Source organism: Erythrolamprus reginae, unplaced genomic scaffold, assembly GCF_031021105.1.
Source record: "Erythrolamprus reginae isolate rEryReg1 unplaced genomic scaffold, rEryReg1.hap1 H_5, whole genome shotgun sequence".
Lineage (NCBI taxonomy): Eukaryota > Metazoa > Chordata > Lepidosauria > Squamata > Dipsadidae > Erythrolamprus > Erythrolamprus reginae.
The window spans coordinates 1,112,543-1,135,199 of record NW_027248506.1 but is presented as its reverse complement, the minus strand read 5'-3'; the positions used below and the strand labels follow the sequence as shown (position 1 = coordinate 1,135,199).

At 43.2% G+C, this 22,657-nt stretch overlaps 1 protein-coding gene across 6 annotated transcripts in view; it reads right to left on the bottom strand.

Annotated features, from left to right (window-relative positions):
- The window catches only part of LOC139155723 (serine-rich coiled-coil domain-containing protein 1-like), a 311,155-nt gene that overhangs the window by 197,412 nt on the left and 91,086 nt on the right, over nucleotides 1-22,657 (bottom strand). For all 6 annotated transcript variants that reach the window (XM_070730987.1, XM_070730985.1, XM_070730991.1 and 3 more), the window contains 2 exons: nucleotides 9,747-11,065; nucleotides 7,345-7,532 (listed from right to left, as the gene is read on the bottom strand). In XM_070730987.1, coding sequence (XP_070587088.1) covers nucleotides 7,345-7,532; nucleotides 9,747-11,022 — 1,464 coding nt within the window. In that variant the 5' untranslated portion in view covers nucleotides 11,023-11,065. The remainder of the gene's footprint in view (nucleotides 1-7,344; nucleotides 7,533-9,746; nucleotides 11,066-22,657) is intronic.

Below are 22,657 nucleotides of genomic sequence, written 5' to 3'. Positions count from 1 at the left end.
AATAAAAATATTAGGATACAAGCAACAAGTTACAGTCATACAGTCCTAAGTGGGAGGAAAAGGATGATAGGAATGATGAGAAAAACTAGTAGAAATAGAAGTGCAGATTTAGTAGAAAGTCTGACAGTGTTGCGGGAATTATTTGTTTAGTAGAGTGATGGCGTTCGGGGGAAAACTGTTCTAGATAGATAGATAAATTTAATTTCTAATTTTGTATTGATTTTATGCTGTGAGCCTCCCTAGTCTAGTTGCCGTTATATCTGAAGTTAACTGAAGAAAGCCCTTTAGAATTCCCCTACGGAAACCGTGTTTAGAAAAATCACAGATATAAACTGTCCTTTGCCGAAATCGCTCTATACTATCAAAAAGGGACTAATGTACAACTCTCAGTTCATTGGACAGTACAGCTATTATCAGAAGTGGCATAATGCCAGTAATAGACTGAATATAACAACTGCTGTAGAGCTACCAGCGTACAAGAAAACACTACTTTTTAAAATACTTTTTTATCGTATTATTATTAAACGGTCTCTGGCTACTGAGTTATTTCATAGATTTTATTCACTTCAAAGAATAGAATACAATGCTACCAGCAGGGGCTCTCGGCGTGTTTTCTGAACCAATGAAAAACATCTTTCATCATTCTAAAGTCTTTGATATATATATACAGTATATATTTTTAATCTCATCATCTTATTAGAAAGACTCAAAAACCATCAAAATAATCCATAGGGTTTAACTAACCTGACAGAACAGAACTGCTATTTTCATTTACCTTTCATATAATTTATCAGTTGATTTGACTCTTGGTGTTTCCTTTATCAAATATAATTTCAATAAAGGGCAAGAAAAAAAAATCCAGGCTCATAATCTCTACAAGCCTTGTGACATTTTTAAGTTCACTGAAACCTTTATGAAATGTATTGCAACAGAAATAATTCTGGGGGTTTTCTACTTTAAACGAATTTTTTTAAAAAGGTGCTATAAATTTGAATCTCAGCATGGGGAACGAAACTTAATTCTGTTATGCTATTTGCTTTTCCACTTATTAATACATTCGATCAATGTCAATTAAGTTTCCTTGGTTAAAACAAGAAGCAGCTATTATTACATTATTACTACATTTGCATCCCGGAAAAAATGCACAGTGTTGAAAGGGAAAAAAATATATTTCCAGTTACATGAATCGTAATTGAAAATGCAGTGGATTGTTATCCTTGCTGAAAGGAGTGTGGATTGCAATTAAATAATATATTGTGTCCTCTTTGCCGACGATGTAAAACTCTTCAACACCATCGACTACTCTCCAAAAAGACCTGAACTCTGTTTCTGAGTGGTCTAACACATGGCAACTCCAAATCTCAACTAGCAAATGCTCCGTCCTACACATTGGGAAGAAGAATCTAAACTCCAAATACGAACTGAATAATCTGATCTGATCTGATTTGATTTGAATGAGAACTTCAAATACAAACTGAATAATCAAATTATCACAGATAATCCCCACTCGGTTAAAGATCTTGGTATACAGTACTAATAACAAAAGATCTAAGTGCCAGAGCCCACTGCAACAACATAGCCAAGAAGGCTTCAAGGGTTGTAAACCTGATCCTACGTAGCTTCTGCTCTGGCAATCTCCCACTACTTACCAGAGCTTACAAAACTTTTGCCAGACCCATCCTCGAATACAGCTCATCTGTTTGGAACCCATATCGCATCTCAGACATTAACACCCTTGAAAATGTCCAAAGATACTTCACCAGAAGAGCCCTTCACTCCTCCACTCGAAACAGAAGACCCTACGAAACTAGACTTTCAATCCTGGGCCTAGAAAGCTTAGAACTGAGACACCTTAAACAAGATCTAAGTATTGCCCACAAGATCATATGCTGCAACGTCCTGCCTGTCGGCGACTACTTCAGCTTCAACCACAACAACACAAGAGCACACAACAGATTTAAACTTAATATTTAACCGCTCCAAACTTGACTGTAAAAAATATGACGTCACTAACCGAGTTGTCGAAGCGTGGAACCCAGTTCTTGCCAAGTTTGGAATACACACACAAACACACACAAACACATACTGGTATTTATAGAGGGAAGGCAGCTCAGGTCACGCTATGTTCACCCTAGCACAAGGCCAAAAGCACCAGCCTGAAGATGACGAGTGGTACCTTGTTTAAACATGGCCAGGAATATCTGAAACTTACATGGGAAGAAACCCGAATATGCCAAGACCTTCATAGATGGAGGGATGGATGGAGGGATGGATGCACGGACGGATGGACGGACGGACAGACAGACAGACAGATAGAGACATAGACAGACATAGACATTTTTAAGTATTGGATTTGTATTCATTGTATTGTTTTTCTTGTGAGCTGCTCTGAGTCCTCGGAGAGGGGCGGCATACAAATCTAATAAAATAATAATGATGATGATGATGATGATGATGATGATGATGATGATGATGATGAAGAGAGAGAGAAAAAGAGAGAGAGAGAGATCTATTTATCTTTTGGGACATATAGTGGAAAACCTTTGTTTCTTCTTCTTTTTCTTTCAAATTTGATTTTTCTTCCTCTCTTTTTTGGGGGGGCGAGATTGCTGTCCCAATCAGTCATTTCTCTACTACAAATGGCCCTTAAGTATTATCACACATATTAATAAGACAGTAAGTAAACTCATAATTTACGTTTGATTTGAAAGCTTTGGTTTCTTTATTGTGACAGTAAAGGCAAGTTGTCTTTTTGTTGTAGTGCTGGGTTTCTCTCCTCCCAGTCTTACAAAAAGCCTATGCTGCCACCCCGTGGTTCACAGCTACACAAAAACTCTCTACAGAGAAGTCATTGTCCCATGTCCAACTGTGCCCTGGTGTTTTGTGCTGCCCTTGAAGCACTTCCCAGCAAAGACTTTGTTTTGATTTGCAGTCAATGGTCTGTTTGCATTAAAGAGAGAGGAGGGGGAGGAGGGGGAAACTCTAATCAAAAATTCATTTCAAAGCACAATAAGTGAAGGACAATTTTAATAGATCTATGCATGGACAATTGGGGTATTGTGATTGTATCTTAAAGATAATTGCCTTCAATTTAAGCCTCAGCGTTCTGCATCATAAATTTGTTTTGCAATGCAAAAGTATAAAATTTAAATATTAGTGCTGGGCTGCAATTAAAAGCCACAAATCACTGAAGCTAGCAGTAGCAGATCGGGTGGGGGGAGACAGAATTGTTTGTCCCTACTACAGGTTCTGTGGGTGTGGCTTGGTGGGCGTGGCAGGGGGAGGATACTGCAAAATCTACATTCCTACCACAGAGGTGGCATTTGCCGGTTCTCCGAACTACTCAAAATTTCCACTACGGGTTCTCTAGAACCCGTCAAAACTTGTGAATTTCACCCTTGCAATAATATATCAAGACAGTGCAGAGGTTGGTGAGAAATCAAAGGCTTCTCACACTATCTGTAGAAGACCTGTTTACGGGAACTTGGGAGATGTGATTTCACGAGGGAACAGATGCAGCCACAAAGCATTCTTTCGAGAAGTTCAAGGTCATCATATGTCCACCACCTGGGCGGAAGTGGAAGGAGGACTTGCCACTCCGGCACAACCTAAATGGGCAACCTGATACGTTTGTGGGTGGGGGCGAAGCATGTGAGTCTACGGGGTCTACGGAGAGGGGCAGCATACAAATCTAATTAACATAATAATAATAATAATAATAATAATAATAATAATAATAATAATAATAATGTGAACTTTCAATTGGATGGGAAGCTAAGATTCGGGTTCCCTAGTATAGCTGCCAGGATGGCTCCAGATCTAAATTGGTTCATTCCACAGACTAAACCATGTTTATCTCTGAACTGCACTTGAAACAGCTGTTTTCAGTATTAGCTATGATCTACCTTATATTTTATAACACATGGCGGCTGAATTCACACCATAAAGCTTCTATTGCATTTTGAAAGCCAAGTGCATTTAACAGTGGCTGGATCTAAAATCTTAGTAAACTTGTGAGATCTATCAGTCTTATTTCTCTTTTTAAAAATTATTTATTTATTCATTCATTCATTCATTCATTCATTATTTATTTATTTATTTATTTATTTATTTATTTATTTATTAAATTTGTATGCTGCCCCTCTCCATTGACTCTTGCCGGCTCACAGCAATAGTGAACACAATGTAAAATACAAATCTAATATTTAAAAAGCTAAAAAACCCATAATTAAAAAACATACACACAACATACCATACAAATTATATAGGCCTGGGGAAGATGTCTCAATTCCCCCATGCCTGACGGCAGAGGTGGGTTTTGAGGAGCTTACAAAAGGCAATGAGGGTGGGGGCAATCCTAATCTCTGGGGGGAGCTGGTTCCAGAGGGTCGGGGCCACCACAGAGGAGGCTCTTCCCCTGGGTCCCGCCAGCCGACATTGTTTAGTCGACGGGACCCGGAGAAGGCCAACTCTGTGGGACCTCACTGGTCGCTGGGATTCGTGCGGCAGAAGTTATTTTAAATATTTTAATGAACCTATTCTAAAAGTCCCAAAAGGCCAAAATCCTACTTTGGGAGCAGCAGCATTTATTTGGAACAACATAATTATTTTTGAATTGTTTCTTCCATGAACAATCTCTTAAGAGGATAAATGATGACTTATCTATAAATTATCGGTTAGCCTAGGTTTAAATGGCACAGACGATCCATAGTTAAAATGAAAGCAAAGTAAATGAAGTATGACTTTAGTCTGAATTCAGTTCACTGACATTTCGAGAATGAAATAAATAAAAGCCTATATGTTCACACACAGACACACATATCATTAACTCTTGGACATCTGCTAATTTAGCAATTCATCCCCATCACTTATTTGGAGTTTGACAGCTCAGGCTGAAGACCAGCCATTCTATCTATCTCATTGCATTGCCATCAAAACACACGCACAACACTTCGCTGAAGCAAACAAGTCGGGTTATAATTAATAGTATTTGCCAGGCAATTGGGTGGCGAAAACACCTCGCTGCCCATCAGAAATTTTGGGGCCAGGAGAGGCAACGACCTATGTTCACCATTACACGAGTGTGTCATTGTGAAAAGGAAGTTCTGATCGGAAATTAATCACATTCTTGTAAGGTGGCATTTTGAATAATAACGGAACATATTCGCTGGAGGCAGCAACTTTTCCCTATTAGTAATGCTTTTGCTCATCCAAATTACTCCCAGGAGTGCCACAACGTGGTATCTAATCACTATAGGCAGATAAAGGGAATCTAAAATGAAGAGATAATGGGGGAAGAAGAGAGAGCGAGAGAAGTTTGTTGAACTGAGTTATATACCACATTGGGAAAAAGAAAATACAGTACAGTGGCAACTCATCTTACTTGAGATACGAACCCGGTGTTTAAGATTTTTTTGCCTCTTCTTCCAAACTATTTTCACCTTATGAACCCCTTGTTTGCTGATAGAATGTCTTCTGAATCATTGCACACCAATTTTTTAAGACCTTATGCAGAAGTTCAAGATGATGGGATATTATTTTGCACTACAGAATCTCCATGATCTCAGAATGAATATATATGTATATATGTAACATATTTTTGCTGATTATGTATGTATGTATGTATGTATGTATGTATGTATGTATGTATGTATGTGTTGTGGTTAGCTCTGGCCCAGCTCCTGCCCCAAGGAATGTGCAGGTGGATGTGGGGGAGACATCCACATGCCGCAGGCCTGTTTTGTTCCCAGTAGAATCTGCCGACGAAGCCTCCTCTGACCAAGGAAGCGTGAGTGACAGGGAAGAGGGGAGTTTGGCAGACAGCCCAGGAGGAGATCAGTCATCTGTATCATCCCTGGATTCTGAACAAGAATTAATGACACATCCACGCATGCGTAGAGTGATGATTTCATTCACTCAGATCTTGGATGTGTTCTTTGAGTGTTCCCTTTATTTTTATTTTTGAGCAGTATATATTATGCACAGCAATCTACACAAGATTGATTTTAGATTTCTTTCATTATAAGTATCGAAATGAAATCTAACATTCAGACACACAAACACCAAAAACTAAAACCCTGAGAAGATGGTCCATTAGAAATTTCCAAACCATGGAAAGAATATATTGGTAACAATATTTCTGCCCCTGATCCTACAACTAAATCTAATGTGATTTTTGAAGAATTTCATAATCAATTTCTCTCTGGGTAGGAAACCCCCAAACATAGATCAAAATTTCAATTCCCAAATTTGCTTTCTTTCCCCAAACCATTCTCTCTCCAAAACTGTATCAACAAGAAATTGTTATAAATTGGCCCAAATCAATGAATTTAAGATATCCAAAACTGGTTTTTTTTTTCCTTCCTTGAACAACTTCTCTCAGTTGTAAGAATATTTCTGGTTTTGATCAAACAGAGCAACACTGACATCTTGTGGAATAAAGAAGCTACTGCAAGGATGAAAATTAAAAATAACTGATTTTTAAAAAAAAGAAAAACAGAATCATTCCAGACACAGCATTCCTAACTTAAGTTTTAAAAATGTTTAGCACTTATTTAGGATTTAATTTTATTTTGTAATCACTCAAATTGAGGCTCAGCAGCTTATGCAGGAAAAACAAACCAATAATAATAATAATAATAATAATAATAATAATAATAATAATAATCTATCTATCTATCTACAGTATCTATCTATCTATCTATCTATCCATCCATACACACAAATACACACACTTTGAAATTCTACCAGAATCACTGAGCTTCCCTCTTTTAATTCTGTTGTAAGAAACAGGTATATAAAAGGGAATTTCTCCACTAGAATCTCCTTCTACTTAGCAAGATAAGTAGCCTCTACTTTTTCTCCCAGAGGGAGAGCATCAAAGAAAGTTGTGAGTGTGATAAAACCCATTTACATTCACGCATCATCTGGGAGTTTTTTATTCTCTCAGCCAGATTTGTTATATAAAACTACCCTCCCACTGGAGGCATCCAAAGAGAACATGGTTATGACACTGATAATTGTATGTGTCTCCATCATCCATATTATCAATTCCATCCAAGGTCAAACTCAGTTATCTTCTAAACTGGAGGCATTCCACACTAAATATGGACATTTTCTACAGATAAAATACGTGCTTTCAGTTTTGCCAGAAAATTAGAACTGTGATTGTAATTGTCCAATTGCCCACAGGTGTGCAATTGTATTTTACATTAAGAGTTTTGGCTCAGAAAATCTGACCATCGATACATGACTATAATTTCCATTTATGCTACCAGATTGTGTTTATTCCTGCAAAACAAGAAGGAACAAAGCAACGAGCCCCCTGAGGCTTTGCAGACTTACCAAGCTATTCATTTTAGATGAGGGGGAACTCGTTCTCTGCTTTCTTAAAGAGTTTATGTCTTCTAGGTTCCCATCCTTTGGCTTTAGGATCATCCGACTATTCCCAGCAGTGCCTTCTGAAGAGGACCGTAAGCGCTTCTCTAAGAATCTTCCTTCTCGGAATGGACTCAAACTACTGGGAAGACTCACTGCCAAGTAAGACACAATAGGCTTATTTACAATCAGCATCAATGCTGCTAGCACCATTCAGAAATGTTTCTTTGAATCAAAGGTACATCACTCGGAAATTGATTGAGCTGCAGCCACTTAGACCTTGATCCGGGTTTCTTACGTAGCTGTTGGAAAATTTATTCATTTATTTTTATTTTATTTATTTATTAGATTTGTATGCCGCCCCTCTCCGCAGACTCGGGCCCATACATTGGACAGCCAGGGAAACAAAACAATGGATCATTGTAACTTTGAATGGTCGCTAAACAGACGGTTGTAAGTCAAGGACCATGGTTCCCTCTAAGCTGAGTTATGCGCCATAGCGCGCTTAGCTGCAGCTGTCGGCGCACATTTTTTGAACCCTGCCCAGGAGCCAATCGGCTACCTTTTGCAAAAGCCTACCTTTGGCGATTGGCTCCTGGGCAGGGTTCAAAAACTGAAAGCCGCAGCTAAGTGCGCGTGGAAACCAGGCAAGCACGTTGCTGTCGGGGCAGCTCACGTCTCCTGACGTCAAGCCCTGCGCCAGCCGGGCAAGCGGCGCCCTTTTCAAACGTGCCGCTGCTTCCCTGCGCCGCCACGACAACAAGGAAACACAGGAAAATGTCTGGGATTTAAGGTAGCCGCCAGGCTGGCTTTAGGGTCGACCGCCCAAGATGCGCCAGGTAGAAGGACGCCGCCCAGTCCCCCCAGCAAGAGGCGTGGTGAGGAGAAAGCTTCCTGCGTGGATCAGGGCGAGGGCTTCCCTGGGCGTAAGGCGCAAAAGCCTCCGTTTCCCCTCCTTCCTCCTGTTTTACACAGTGGGGGAGGCTTAAACCGCCGGCGGCAGACCTCCGTTGTGTTTTCAGCTGGAGTGGGTAGGAGGACCTTCCTAACTCCCTTCCCCCAGCGCTTCGACCCAGGATGACAGGCAGCCTCTGCGCTTTTCTTTCGGCGGACGAGCTAAGCGGCCAGAGACCTTAAAACAAAGGAATCGATGTAAAAGCACTGCTGGGCTCTCTTCCGCCGAAAGGAAAGCACAGAGGCTGCCTGCTTGAGCCTCCCGTTGCTCCACGCAGCTTCGCCCTGCCTGTCATCCGGGGGAAGCGCTGAGTGAGGGAGTCAGGAAGGTCCTCCTGCCCCCCCCAGCCGAAAACACAACGGAGGTCTGCCGCCACAAGCTTGAGCCTCCCGTTGTTCCACGCAGCTTCGCCCTGCCTGTCATCCTGGACCTCCATTGGGTTTTCGGGGGGGAGCGGCGGGAAAGGCCTGTGCCGGCCAGCAAAGCCGGCTTTCTGGGAAAGCAGCTCTGGGTGAGGTTTGGCTCCTGCGCATGTGCAGGAAGCGAAATCTCGCGAGAGGATGCGCGCCCTACGCGGAAGCAAAAAAATCAGCAAAAATCACCTAAATCTCACACATATGTGTGTCTTCTCACAAGGGGGGGGTGCATGCATGCACGTGGCATTTCAGCAAGTTTTTGTGATTTTTTGCTTCCGCGCATGCCATGCATTGTCTCACTCAGATGCAGGCACCCGCCCATCGGTCACCCAGAGCCACCAGTATGCAGTGTGCCACGTACCAGTTAGCAACCCATTACCGTTGCTCTCTAAATATTATTTGTGCATGCGGTAGTTGGAAGGAAAGACATTTTTTATGAATGGACATGTTTCAACACTCTGTGGGTTGCATTGGCTGGTTTCCGGTCACAATTCAAAGTGTTGGTCATGACCTTTAAAGCCCTACATGGCACTGGGCCAGATTACCTCCGGAACTGCCTGCTACCACACGAATCCCAGTGACCGATAAGGTCCCACAGAGTTGGCCTTCTCCAGGTCCCGTCGACTAAACAATGTTGTTTGGCGGGCCCCAGGGGAAGAGCCTTGTCTGTGGCGGCCCCGGCCCTCTGGAACCAACTCCCCCCGGAGATTAGAACTGCCCCCACCCTCCCTGCCTTTCGTAAACTACTCAAGACTCATTTATACCGCCAGACATGGGGGAGTTGAGATAGTTCTTCCCCCTAGGCCATTACAAGTTATGCATGGTAAGTTTGTGTGTGTGTTTGGTTTTATATAGTTGTTTTTTATTATTGGATTGTACATGTTGTTTTTATTATTGTTAGCCACCCTGAGTCTACGGAGAGGGGCGGTATACAAATCCAATAAATTATTATTAATTATTATTTTTTCAAAAGACAGCAATGGTTGAAGAATACATACCCTTGGCGTGGTTTATATCATTTGCCTGCTGCGTTTGGAAACACTGAGGTTCAGAAGACAAAGGCGCCATCTTAGGTTCAATGCCAGGAAAGGCTTCCCTGGCGTGTTCCGGTGATACTCTTGCTTTTTGTTGGTCCCGCTGTAAACGCTGTGCTTGTGGAGGACTTCCGACGGCCTCTCCCTGGCTTAAGACAAAGGTTTTTAATTGTGCTTTACCTCCTGAGTTTACCTCTTCTGGATGGGTGGCGTGTTTAGCAAAAAGCTCCGGCAATAACACTTTCGTGTGCTTTCGATTTGAATCAAGGATTTCCGAGAAAGCGCTGGTTTCGGCGAGCAATACATTTCTAGCCCTGTGAGTTTCGACGGAAGGGGAAATACTCTCCGTCAGGTGTGTTTTCCTTGAAAGAGGAGAAGCAGCAAAGGTTTGAGAGGTAGACACATTGTGGGCCAAGGTTTCTGGGTGCGGGTTCCCACAGGCGGGCAGCCCGTCAACCTCCGAAACAGAATCCTCAGTCAACGCTAGGAACTCCGACGGCGTCTGTACCGTTGTCAGGTCAGCGGAAAGCAAAGAGCTGCCTACACATTCCGAAGGAGAAGACTTGGCAGACACGGGGTCGGTTTCGACACTGGGTTTAATCTCCAGCAAACAAGAAGAGGGTTGAACGCAGGACACCGATTGACTCGGAGGTGCCGGCTTCGAGAATCTGTAGTGCGTTGAGAAGGACTTGGTGAGAAGCCTCCTTGTGGAATGTTTAACGGAAGACTTGGTGTGGGCCTCTGCAAAGCCAGAGTCGTCGCTTTCGTTCTTCCCGGAACGTATGCAATTGATGAAAACGTTCTTGTTGGTCGAGGGCTCCCTCCCCTTTTCAAAGTCCTCCGTCAAGGACCTCGTGATCTTTTTACTTCGAGAACTTCCGAAACTGACCGAATGTCTGCTTCTGTTCTTCGTGGGTTCCTCCAAACCGAGCTTTTGCAACACGTTGTGGCCTGACTGGGTGCCGTTCAAAACGCCCGCCACATTCTGGCATGAAGACTCCGCCTTCTGGTCGCTCCCCTTCCTGTGAGAGAAGCTGATGGACGGCGTCCGAAAGAGGCTTCTCCGCTTGCCTGTGCTACCTGAGCTAGAGTTAGTGCTAGAAGGAGAAGAACTATGGACCCCAGCAGTACTGTTGGAAGTTGGTGACGACGGGAGGGAATCATGTCTTCGGTTAATACTTCTCCGGAATATTGGCAAACGAGAGACGATGATTGACCGCCTCGATGTCGAGTCACCCATCAGGACCCTGTTGTGCTTGGCTAGGCCCAGCCAATAATAAAACCTGTTTGGATGGAAAAAGACACATTATTATTAATTATGATGAAACAAATCCCCCATGCACACACAAATTCATAAACATATTTCAATTTCAGCTGGCAAAAGGGGTGAGTTTTGGGCTTGCACGCATTAATCGCTTTTCCATTGATTCCTATGGGAAACATGTTTTCATCTTACGAACTTTTCACCTTACAGACCTCGTCCTGGAACCAATTAAGTCTGTAAGACAAGGTATCACTTGAATTGGAATCGTCCCAAAACACAGGTGAAAAAATAAAGGTCAGTATTAACCCCATGGGCGTGCGGGAAGGCCCTTTTTCATACAGTGGAGGAGGAGGAGCCAAACAGTTTTTGTTAAAAAGTTCACAAAAAGATAGCTTCATCCATGGACCGGCATCAGCCATGATATCACCAGCGGGTTGCTACCAATTTGGGCAATCCAGTCCACACCAAGGGGAACCCACCCCTGCCATGGGACAGTTCTTTACTGTTTTAAGGTCAGCCCCTCGGGCCAAATCTAAGCATTCCGCGGGTCATATCTGGTCCCCGGCCCTTGAGTTTATTTATTTTTATTTATTTATTCGATTTTTTTATGCTGCGCTTCTCCTTAGACTCAGGGCGACTTACAACATGTTAGCAATAGCACCTTTTATCAGAGCCAGCCTATTGCCCCCACAATCCGGGTCCTCGTTTTACCCACCTCAGAAGGAGGGAAGGCTGAGTCAACCTTGAGCCGGTGATGAGATTCGAACTGCTGACCTGCAAATCTAGCAGTCAGCTTTAGTGGCCTGCAGTACTGCACTCTACCTACTGCGCCACCTCGGCTCTTTGACATCCCGATCTAGAATGTCCTTCTTATCTATTCTGCCTGCATACTGGACCTGCTCATGGGATGGAGAATGAGGAATTGTCCTTGTCCAACCTATTCTGATCTCCGTCTAAGGCCACTGATAATTGGAATAAAGGATTGCTAAATGCATATATTTGTAAAACACCACATCATCTTTATTTTTCTTTCCTTTGTTCCACACTGAATCATCTCGGCACGCAGCGCTAATCTCTTATCTTAAACTTCGGTAGGCAAGGCAACATCAAAATCATTAAAACATTCCACAAGTCATTCTAAGATTTATGGTTAGTCAGAGTTAGCCCAGAGTCATAAAAACTGCAATTAGAAGCACACAAGGCATTGCTTACATTCAGAGCTGCTTGAAAAAAACTCCGAATTTCTTAACGGCAGATTGACGACTCAACTCTTCTCTTCCGTTGACACCCGGACGTGATGAATTAATTACTTAATTAATTAACCCGTTCCTCTCCTTAATATTTCTTCCCTGACACTTGCTCTCTTCGCCACTGCAAGCGTCTGAAATAAGGATTTATCCATCTAGCATCTGTTTCTCCTTCACTTGAATCTGAACCCGTAGAAACGTCCTGTGGTTGGTCTCCTACTTCTTCTGCCTCTAAATCAGGCCCTGCCACTCATTCATCACCACTTTCTGAATCAGAATCTGAAAAATCCCCAAACTGAACAGGAGTATACACAACACAACCTCTTTGGAGTCTTCGGAGAGGGGCGGCATACAAATCCAAGTAATAATAATAATAATAATAATAATAATAATAATAATAATAATAATAATAACCACCTGTCTTTCATTCATCAGCGTGTCCTTATGACACAAGCACTCCCACCACACAGTCCATCAAAATCTCCTCTATCTCTTCGAATAAAGGTATTCGCTTTACCAAATATTTACTCTCCTTCATGTTCTCTTATTTCAACCCCGCCAAGTTCATTTCCAGTTAGAAATTCCAACAGTCTTTATGTATTTTATCCGAGTAAGGAAATTATCCTGTTTGTCTTCAGATTAATCTTGCAATGCGGTCTACCTAATACACATCTGAATGGAAATTAGTTTTTGCAGGACATTCCCACCTTGTGTTTACTTGCTCTGATTGTGTACCTGGACAGTGAAAAGTGCGATAAACCCATTTCATCTAAATGTAAACAAAATTTCCTTTTTTTTCAATGACAATGGATTAGGAACCCAATTCCACTCCAGATTTCACAGTGTAAACCTTAAATCAGCATGCACAGTCTGTTTCTACCAAGTGAAAGCAAACATCATAGAATAAAACAGAATAGAATGAGCTGGAAGGGACCTTAGAGGTCTTCTAACCCAGCCCACTCAGCAAGTAGGAGAACTTATACTACAGTTCTGGAGACCTCACCTACAAAAAGATATTGACAAAATTGAAGGGGTCCAAAGACGGGCTACAAGAATGGTGGAAGGTCTTGAGCATAAAACATATCAGGAAAGACTTCATGAACTCAATCTGTAGAGTCTGGAGGACAGAAGGAAAAGGGGGGACATGATCAAAACATTTAAATATGTTAAAGGGTTAAATAAGGTTCAGGAGGGAAGTGTTTTTAATAGGAAAGTGAACACAAGAACAAGGGGACACAATCTGAGGTTAGTCTTAGAGCCTTTGCAGAGGGGTGGCATACAAATCTAATAAATTATTAGTATTAGTATTAGTATTAGTATTATTAGTATTATTAGTTGGAAGCAATGTGAGAAAATGGTTGGTAAATCCACAGTAACTGAATTTAAACATGCCTGGGATAAACATCTATCCATCCTAAGATAAAATACAGAAAATAGTATAAGGGCAGACTAGATGGACCATGAGGTCTTTTTCTGTCGTCAGTCTTCTATGTTTCTATGATAGATGATAGACGATATGTTTCTATGTATTTCAGATAATCTTCTTTAAAACATCCAGTGATAGAGCACCCACAATTTCTGGAAGCCAGCTGTTCCCCTAGATAATTATCCTCCAGGTGAATTGTCCTCCATCCAAAATCTTGTTCCTGTTCTCCAAACCACCAATGTTCAATAAACTTTCTTCATGTGAGGTTTACAGAGACCACCAAAATAGGCAAGTTATCAATCAATTCAAGATTGTTGTGTGATGTTTAACACTCCGCAGTCTGCATTGGTTGCCAATCAATTTCCGGTCACAATTCAAAGTGCTGGTTATGACCTACAAAGCCCTTCATGGCACCGGACCAGATTATCTCCGGGACCGCCTTCTACTGCACAAATCCCAGCAACCAGTTAGGTCCTATAGAGTTGGCCTTCTCCAGGTCCCGTCAACTAAACAATGTTGTTTGGCAGGACCCAGGGGAAGAGCCTTCTTTGTGGTGGCCCTGACCCTTGGGAACCAACTCCCCCCAGATAACATAGTTGCCCCCACCCTCCTTGCCTTTCATAAGCTCCTTAAAACCCACCTCTGTCATCAGGCATGGGGGAATTGAGACTTTCCCTCCCCCTAGGCTTATAAAATTTATGCATGGTATGTTAGTATGTATGATTGGTTTCTAAATTGTGGTTTTAAATTAACTTAAATATTAGATTTGTTTACATTATAGTATGATTGCTGTGAGCCGCCCCGAGTCTGTGGAGAGGGGCGGCATACAAATCTGATTAATAAATAAATAAATAAATAAATTTTCTGGCTTACTAGCAATGTGGACCTTCTCTTTAACAAGCCATAAATAGAATCAATCCAAAAATCACTGCTGGGAAAAACAGAATTTCCGTATTTTTGGAGTATAAGACACTCTGCCCTCCCTCCCAATAAGAGGGTGGAATTATTGCTGCGTCTTATATACCGAATCCATCCATTTTTGGCCTCCTGAAGCCCTGCCCAAAAACATAGAAAGTTTGGGCAGTCTGCAAAGTGTTTCTGGGGCCTGGGGAAGAGCAAAAATGCCTATATCCCCCCCCCCAAAAAAGGATTAAAAAATGACCCATTTCATTCACTGTCGGAGGGCAAAAACCCTTCCCCCCCCCTTTCTTACCTCTTCAAATTCTTGGTGTGTTTTATAGTGTGTCTTATAGTCCGAAAAATACGGTACCTTGCTAAATTCTGGAATCTCTTTATTTCCCACTGAAGAAATTAACATTATGTTAGAGCTTCTAATTCCTCTACTTTGCCATTGTGATTGCTCGTTTTTATGGCCTCTTCTTTAAATATTTTCATTAAACAAATCTTAAGAGATAAAGTAGGCTAAGAATACTTTCCAAGGAGCTGTACGGCCGACGAGGGGTTTGAATCAACGCAGGATGGCAAGCAATATTGTCACGAAGCTCTTAGACTGCCACAAGATTTCCCCAGTTGTACATCTGCCAATTCTAATCTAACAATTACACTGCGATTTTTTTCTTTAATTCCACAAATTCCATTTTTATAACCTATGTCGAAATCCCCAAGCAATCTATGCTGGTTTTGAAGGGGGGGTTTCTCTTATGCCTCAAGTTATTTTATTTTATTTATTTATTCATTCATTTGTCCAATACACAAATACATAGGAAGAAAAATAGACATGTGGTAATATATATAAGGGTAAAGTGAACTTATAGGAGAGGATATATGAAAGGAAGAGAATATATACATCAAAAACATCATCAAGAAAGCACAAGAATGTTCTTTCTGCACCAGCTCAGGAAGCTCAAACTGCCCAAGGAGCTGATGATCCAGTTCTACAGAGGAATCGTTGAGTCTGTCATTTGCACCTCTGTAACTGTCTGGTTTGGTTCTGCAACCCAGCAAGACCGACACGGACTTCAGAGGAGAATCAGAACTGCAGAAAAAATAATTGCTGCCAACCTGCCTTCCATTGAGGACCTGTAGACTGCACAAGTCAAAAAGAGGGAGGGTAAAATATTTACTGACCCCTCACATCCTGGACACAAATTGTTTCAACTCCCACCCTCAAAACGTCGCTACAGAGCACTGCACACCAAGACAACTAGACACAAGAACAGTTTTTTTCCCGAACACCATCACACTACTAAACAAATAATTCCCTCAACACTGCCAGACTTTCTACTAAATCTGCACTTCTATTCTACTAGTTTTTCTCATCATTCCTTTCACCCATTTCCTCCCATGTTGACTGTATGACTGTAACTTGTTGCTTGTATCCTAAGATTTTTATTAATATTGCTTCTTCATTGCTTATTTGACCCCTATGACAATCATTAAGTGTTGTACCACATGATTCTTGTCAAATGTCTCTTTTTCTTTTATGTACGCTGAGGGCATAGGCACCAAGACAAATTCCTTGTGTGTCCAATCACACTTGGCCAATAAAAATTCTATTCTATTCTATTCTATATATGATAAGTGAGAGAAAGGAAAGACAATTGGACAGGGGACGAAAGGCACACCAGTGCACTTATGTACACCCCTTATTGTTTGGAGTTTTTTTGCAGCTAAATAACTGTATGCAATCCCTGTAACCCCGTGGACAAATCTCTCCATGGAGGAAGTGCAGCTAATCCCGTGGAGATTACGGAGGGAAATCACAGCACAAAGGTAAGTCTAGGAAGAGAGAGGGACTCGAAAGCAGGAAGAGAGACAAGTTGCTGTTACAAAGCCCTTCAGTCCACATCCTTATTCAATATCCGTTGTATTGAACTGCAGAAAAAAACAATTGCTGCCATCCTGCCTTCCATTGAGGACTTGTAGACTGCACGAGTCGAAAAGACGGTGGTGAAAATATTGACTGACCCCTCGCATCCTGGACACAAACTGTTTCAACTCCTGCCCTCAAAACGTCGCTACAGAGCACTGCACACCAAGACAACTAGACACAACAACAGTTTTTTCACTCTGCTAAAGAAATAATTCCCTCAACACTGTCAAACTTTTTACTAAGTCTGCACTTCTCTTTCTATTAGTTTTTTCTCATCATTCCTATCATCCTTTTCCTCCCACTTAGGACTGTATGACTGTCACTTGTTGCTTGTATCCTAAGATTTTTATTAATATTGATTGTTTCTTCAATGCTTATTTGACCCCTCTGACAATCATTAAGTGTTGTACCACATGATTCTTGACAAATGTATCTTTTCTTTTATGTACACTGAGACCATCTGCACCAAGACAAATTCCTTGTGTGTCCAATCACACTTGGCCAATAAAGAATTCTATTCTATTCTATTCTATTCAACACGTCTTGTTTTAGACTAAGTTTCTTATACAAGATGTTTTTGCACATCTTATTAGATGTGATTTCCCCTTACTTAAATCTAGTCTAGTCTAGTCTAGTCTATTCTGTACTGATTTTCCACTTAGTTCCCTGGTGATAGTCAATGAATGCTTTATTATTACCAAAAGATAGAAACTTAAAACATGTCCAGAAAATACAAGACACAATAAAATAGGAAATAACATAAAAGTGAGAGATGGTTATTCTGTACTCAAACGTAAGATAATTACAATTTGGCTTGCGTCCTTCATTATCCTTGTATATCTCATATTTCTTCTCTACTATATCCTCTATAACTTTCATTGTGTATTATTGTGTATTGGACAAAATAAATAAATAAAATAAATAAATAAATAAAAAGTTGGAAGTCACTGCCACTTTCCAACAATTTGTGCCTGCTTGTGGTCATTCTCTTTCTCTGTTTAGGTCAGCAAATATCTCTCAAATGTTGACCCAATGGGGGCACACAGATTGTCTAGTGCTGACTTTAGATTCAAGCACATGGTCTACTTATAGGAATTTGAGTGATTCGTTTGCATTCCAAACAGAGTGGTCATTTCCTTCCAGTTTTTTCCTCCACAATAACTCAATGAAACAGTTTTCAGACCAGATTGTGCCCTCTTTCACCACTCCACACAGCTTTATCAAGGGTCAGTTTTCTCCCGAGGCCAGAGCAACGAAATCCTTGAAAGCAATTTATTTATTTCCATTGTCAAATTGAATGCCGATGGTAAAAAAAACCTTTGCAAAAAGAACGTTCAACGCTTTTTGAAGAAAGAAATTAACTCGGGGGCAAATTGTGCAGAAGGAGGCAACTGCTATTCTGTTCATGTGGGTTTTTTTAAACCATTTTATTATTGAATTTTCTTCTATGTGTGGCACACACATTCTGCATTTATACAGTGCAAATTCATTTTGCAATCCACTTGGGGGACAAGGAGAATTACACATTCAATGAAATAAACAGAACTAATTTAAAAGTAACCTACAAATAACATTTCACGAAATCTAAGTGTTGGTTATGAAATGTTGCCTGTGTCGTGGTCAGATCATTTCCTACTGCGGCTTAACTTCCTGGCTCCAATCCTTCCCCGCAGGGAGGCGGAACCAATTAGGAGGTTCCGCCCCAGACGCCTGATGGATCCAGATGGTTTCCAGACGGCGCTTGGGGTTATTCCAGATACACTCGTCCACAGTTCGGCAGAGTCTCTTGCTGAGGCCTGGAACAAGGCTGCAGTGGAGGCTCTTGACCGGATTGCGCCGTTGCGACCTCTCCGTGGCACTAGACCCCGTAGAGCTCCATGGTTCAACGAGGAGCTCCGGGTGTTGAAACGCCAGAAGAGACGTCTAGAGAAGCGATGGAGGAAGAGTAAGTCCGAATCCGACCGAACACTTGTAAGAGCTCATATTAAGACTTACAAAGTGGCGCTCAAGGCGGCAAGATGCGCGTATCATTCCGCCTTGATTGCGTCAGCGGAATCCCGCCCGGCCGCTCTGTTTAGGGTGACCCGCTCCCTTCTTAATCAGAGGGGGGTTGGGGAGCCCTTGCAGAGTAGTGCCGAGGATTTTAACACGTTTTTCGCTGATAAAATCGCTCGGATCCGAGCGGACCTCGACTCCAATTGTAAAACAGAGTCGACTGACAACGAGTCAGTCGAGGTGACTGGGGCTAAACGTCTTTATCCATCTGTCTGGGAGGAGTTTGACTTGGTGACACCTGATGAAGTGGACAAGGCCATTGGAGCTGTGAGTTCCGCCACCTGTTTACTGGATCCGTGTCCCTCCTGGTTGGTTTCGGCCAGCAGGGAGGTGACACGGAGCTGGGCCCAGGAGATTACCAACGCTTCCTTGGGGAGGGGAGTTTTTCCATCTCTTTATAAAGAAGCGCTTGTGCGCCCCCTCCTCAAGAAGCCCTCCCTGGACCCAGCCGTGCTTAATAACTACCGTCCAGTCTCCAACCTTCCCTTTATGGGGAAGGTTGTTGAGAAGGTGGTGGCACTCCAACTCCAGCGGTCCTTGGAAGAAGCCGATTATCTAGGTCCCCAGCAGTCTGGATTCAGGCCCGGCTACAGCACGGAAACTGCTTTGGTCGCGTTGATGGATGATCTCTGGCGGGCCCGGGACAGGGGCTTGTCCTCTGTCCTGGTGCTCCTTGACCTCTCAGCGGCTTTCGATACCATCGACCATGGTATCCTTCTGCGCCGGCTGGAGGGGCTGGGAGTGGGAGGCACTGTCCTTCAGTGGTTCTCCTCCTACCTCTCTGGTCGGTCGCAGTCGGTGTTAGTGGGGGGTCAGAGGTCGACCTCTAGGTTTCTCCCTTGTGGGGTGCCTCAGGGGTCGATCCTCTCCCCCCTGCTATTTAATATCTACATGAAACCGCTGGGTGAGATCATCCAAGGACATGGGGTGAGGTATCATCAATACGCTGATGATACCCAGTTGTACATCTCCACCCCATGTCCAGTCAACGAAGCAGTGGAAGTGATGTGCCGGTGCCTGGAGGCTGTTGGGGCCTGGATGGGTGTCAACAAACTCAAACTCAACCCAGACAAGACGGAGTGGCTGTGGGTTTTGCCTCCCAAGGACAATTCTATCTGTCCGTCCATTACCCTGGGGGGGGAATTATTGACCCCCTCAGAGAGGGTCCGCAACTTGGGCGTCCTCCTCGATCCACAGCTCTCATTAGAGAAACATCTTTCAGCTGTGGCGAGGGGGGCGTTTGCCCAGGTTCGCCTGGTGCGACAGTTGCGGCCCTATTTGGACCGGGAGTCATTGCTCACAGTCACTCATGCCCTCATCACCTCGAGGCTCGACTACTGTAACGCTCTCTACATGGGGCTACCTTTGAAAAGTGTTCGGAAACTTCAGATCGTGCAGAATGCAGCTGCGAGAGCAATTATGGGCGTTTCTAAGTATGCCCATATCACTCCAACACTCCGCAGTCTGCATTGGTTGCCGATCAGTTTCCGGTCACAATTCAAAGTGTTGGTTATGACCTATAAAGCCCTTCATGGCACCGGACCAGAATATCTTCGGGACCGCCTCCTGCCGCACGAATCCCAGCGACCGGTTAGGTCCCACAGAGTCGGCCTTCTCCGGGTCCCGTCGACCAAACAATGCCGTCTGGCGGGACCCAGGGGAAGAGCCTTCTCTGTGGGGGCCCCGACCCTCTGGAACCAGCTCCCCCCTGAGATTAGGACTGCCCCCACCCTCCCTGCCTTTCGTAAACTCCTTAAGACCCACTTCTGCCGTCAGGCATGGGGGAACTAAACATCCCCTCTTGCCCATGCTGTTTTGCCATTGATTGATTGACTGTGTGTCTGTTTTTATATATATCGGGATTGTTTTATAAATTTATTAATTTTAAACTGTAATTAGATTGGTGGGCATTGGATTTGTTATTATGTACTGTTTTATTGTTGTTGTGAGCCGCCCCGAGTTTGCGGAGAGGGGCGGCATATAAATCCAATAAATCTAATCTAATCTAATCTTTAAAGCCCTTCATGGCATTGGACCAGAATATCTCTGAGACCGCCTCTGCCGCACGAATCCCAGCGACCGATTAGGTCCCACAGAGTGGGCCTCCTCCGGGTCCCGTCAACTAAACAATGTCGTCTGTCAGGTCCCAGGGGAAGAGCCTTCTCTGTGGCGGCACCGGCTCTCTGGAACCAACTCCCCCCGGAGATTAGAACTGCCCCTACTCTTCCTGCCTTCCGTAAACTCCTTAAAACCCACCTTTGCCGTCATCTCCCCCTGGGCATGTTTAATTTATACATTTATATGCTTGTGTGTGTGTCTGTTAGTACATGGGGTTTTTTAAATCTTAAATATTTTAAACTTAGTCGGATTATTTATGATTTGTTCTACTCTGTTGTGAGCTGCCCCGAGTCTTCGGAGAGGGGCGGCATACAAATCTAAATAATAATAATAATAATAATAATAATAATAATAATAATAATAATAATAAAAAATCCCTGACCTGAAGAGACATGCGTACCAAATTGCTGATCTTCAGCAAAACTCATGAAAAAGCTATGGTCCTCCCCCCTCAGAGCTGACTCCGCAAGTTATTCAAGGAACAATGGGTTCCCTTGGTCACATTTCTGTCCCCCTAGCCATCATTATTTTTATGCATGCAGAACCAAAAGGCAGAATTATGGCTCCAAAGGGGAAAAGAAAGGGAAGCTCTAATTTTTTGGCTGATATTATATCAGAATCACAATATAATGTCATAATTTATATAAACCTAACAATAGACGGGTTGAATCACAAGAGGTTTGTATTCCAGAATAGCGTTTGCTTCTCTCTGGATATACAGGAGTCCCTGGGTTACGTCGTCCTGGACATACGACGTTTGGTCGTTACGACGACCCGGGGACAGCTTCGAAGCCACTGCTGCCGCCGCCGCCTCCGTTTGGGTGACGGGATCTCCGCAGTGGGCGGCGGCTTCGAAGACCCCCTCGCCTGAACATAGGCAGCAACGGCTTCAAGGGACCAACAGCCGTCCTTCCTGGTGCTGCGTTGCTGCAGTCTCCGAGGCTGCTGCTGCTGCCGCCGCCGCCACTTCCATTCGGGCGAGGGGGTCTCCGCGATGGGCGGCCATGGAGCCACCGCCGCCACCCAACTTCAAGGGACTGACAGCCACTCTTTCTCGGGGCTGCATTGCCGTCTCCGTTCGGGCGAGGGAATCTCCGCGGTGGGCGGCCCGAGAAGAACCGGCTGCTGGTCCCTTGAAGACGCTGCCACCACCGTCACCTCTCTTCGTGTAAATCGGAATACAGTATTCCGACTTACATGGAAATTCGCTTTACGACGCCCCGTAGGAACGGATCGACATCGTAAGTCGGGGACTACCTTTATATACATTCACACAGGGTTTTTTATTTTTTAAAGGTTCACTACAAAATAGCTTGCATGAGTAAAAGTCTATCTGGGGGAGGAGGAGATACATACATCTGTAGAGATCGAAGCTTATGCCACTATGTTTGATAAACATGGCATGGGACCAGATTACTTACGAGACCGTCTTCTGCCGCACAAATCCCAGCATCCAGTTAGGTCCCACAGAGTTGGCCTTCTCCACGTCCCATCAACTGGACAATGTCACTTGCCGGGTCCTTCCCGAACGCCATCACTTTACTAAACAAATAATTCCCTCAACACTGTCAAACTTTTTACTAAGTCCTTTTCCTCCCACTTAGGACTGCATGACTGCAACTTGTTGCTTCTATCCTAAGATTTTTATTAATATTGATTGTTTCTTCATTGCTTATTTGAATAGAATAGAATAGAATTTTATTGGCCTAATGTGATTGGACACACAAGAAATTTGTCTTCGTGCATATGCTCTCAGCGTACATAAATTCCATTTGACCCCCTATGATAATCATTAAGAGTTGTACCACATGATTCTTGACAAATGTATCTTTTTCTTTTATGTACACTGAGAGCATATGCACCAAGACAAATTCCTTGTGTGTCCAATCACACTTGGCCAATAAAGAATTCTATCTTCTAGAGTTGGCCTTC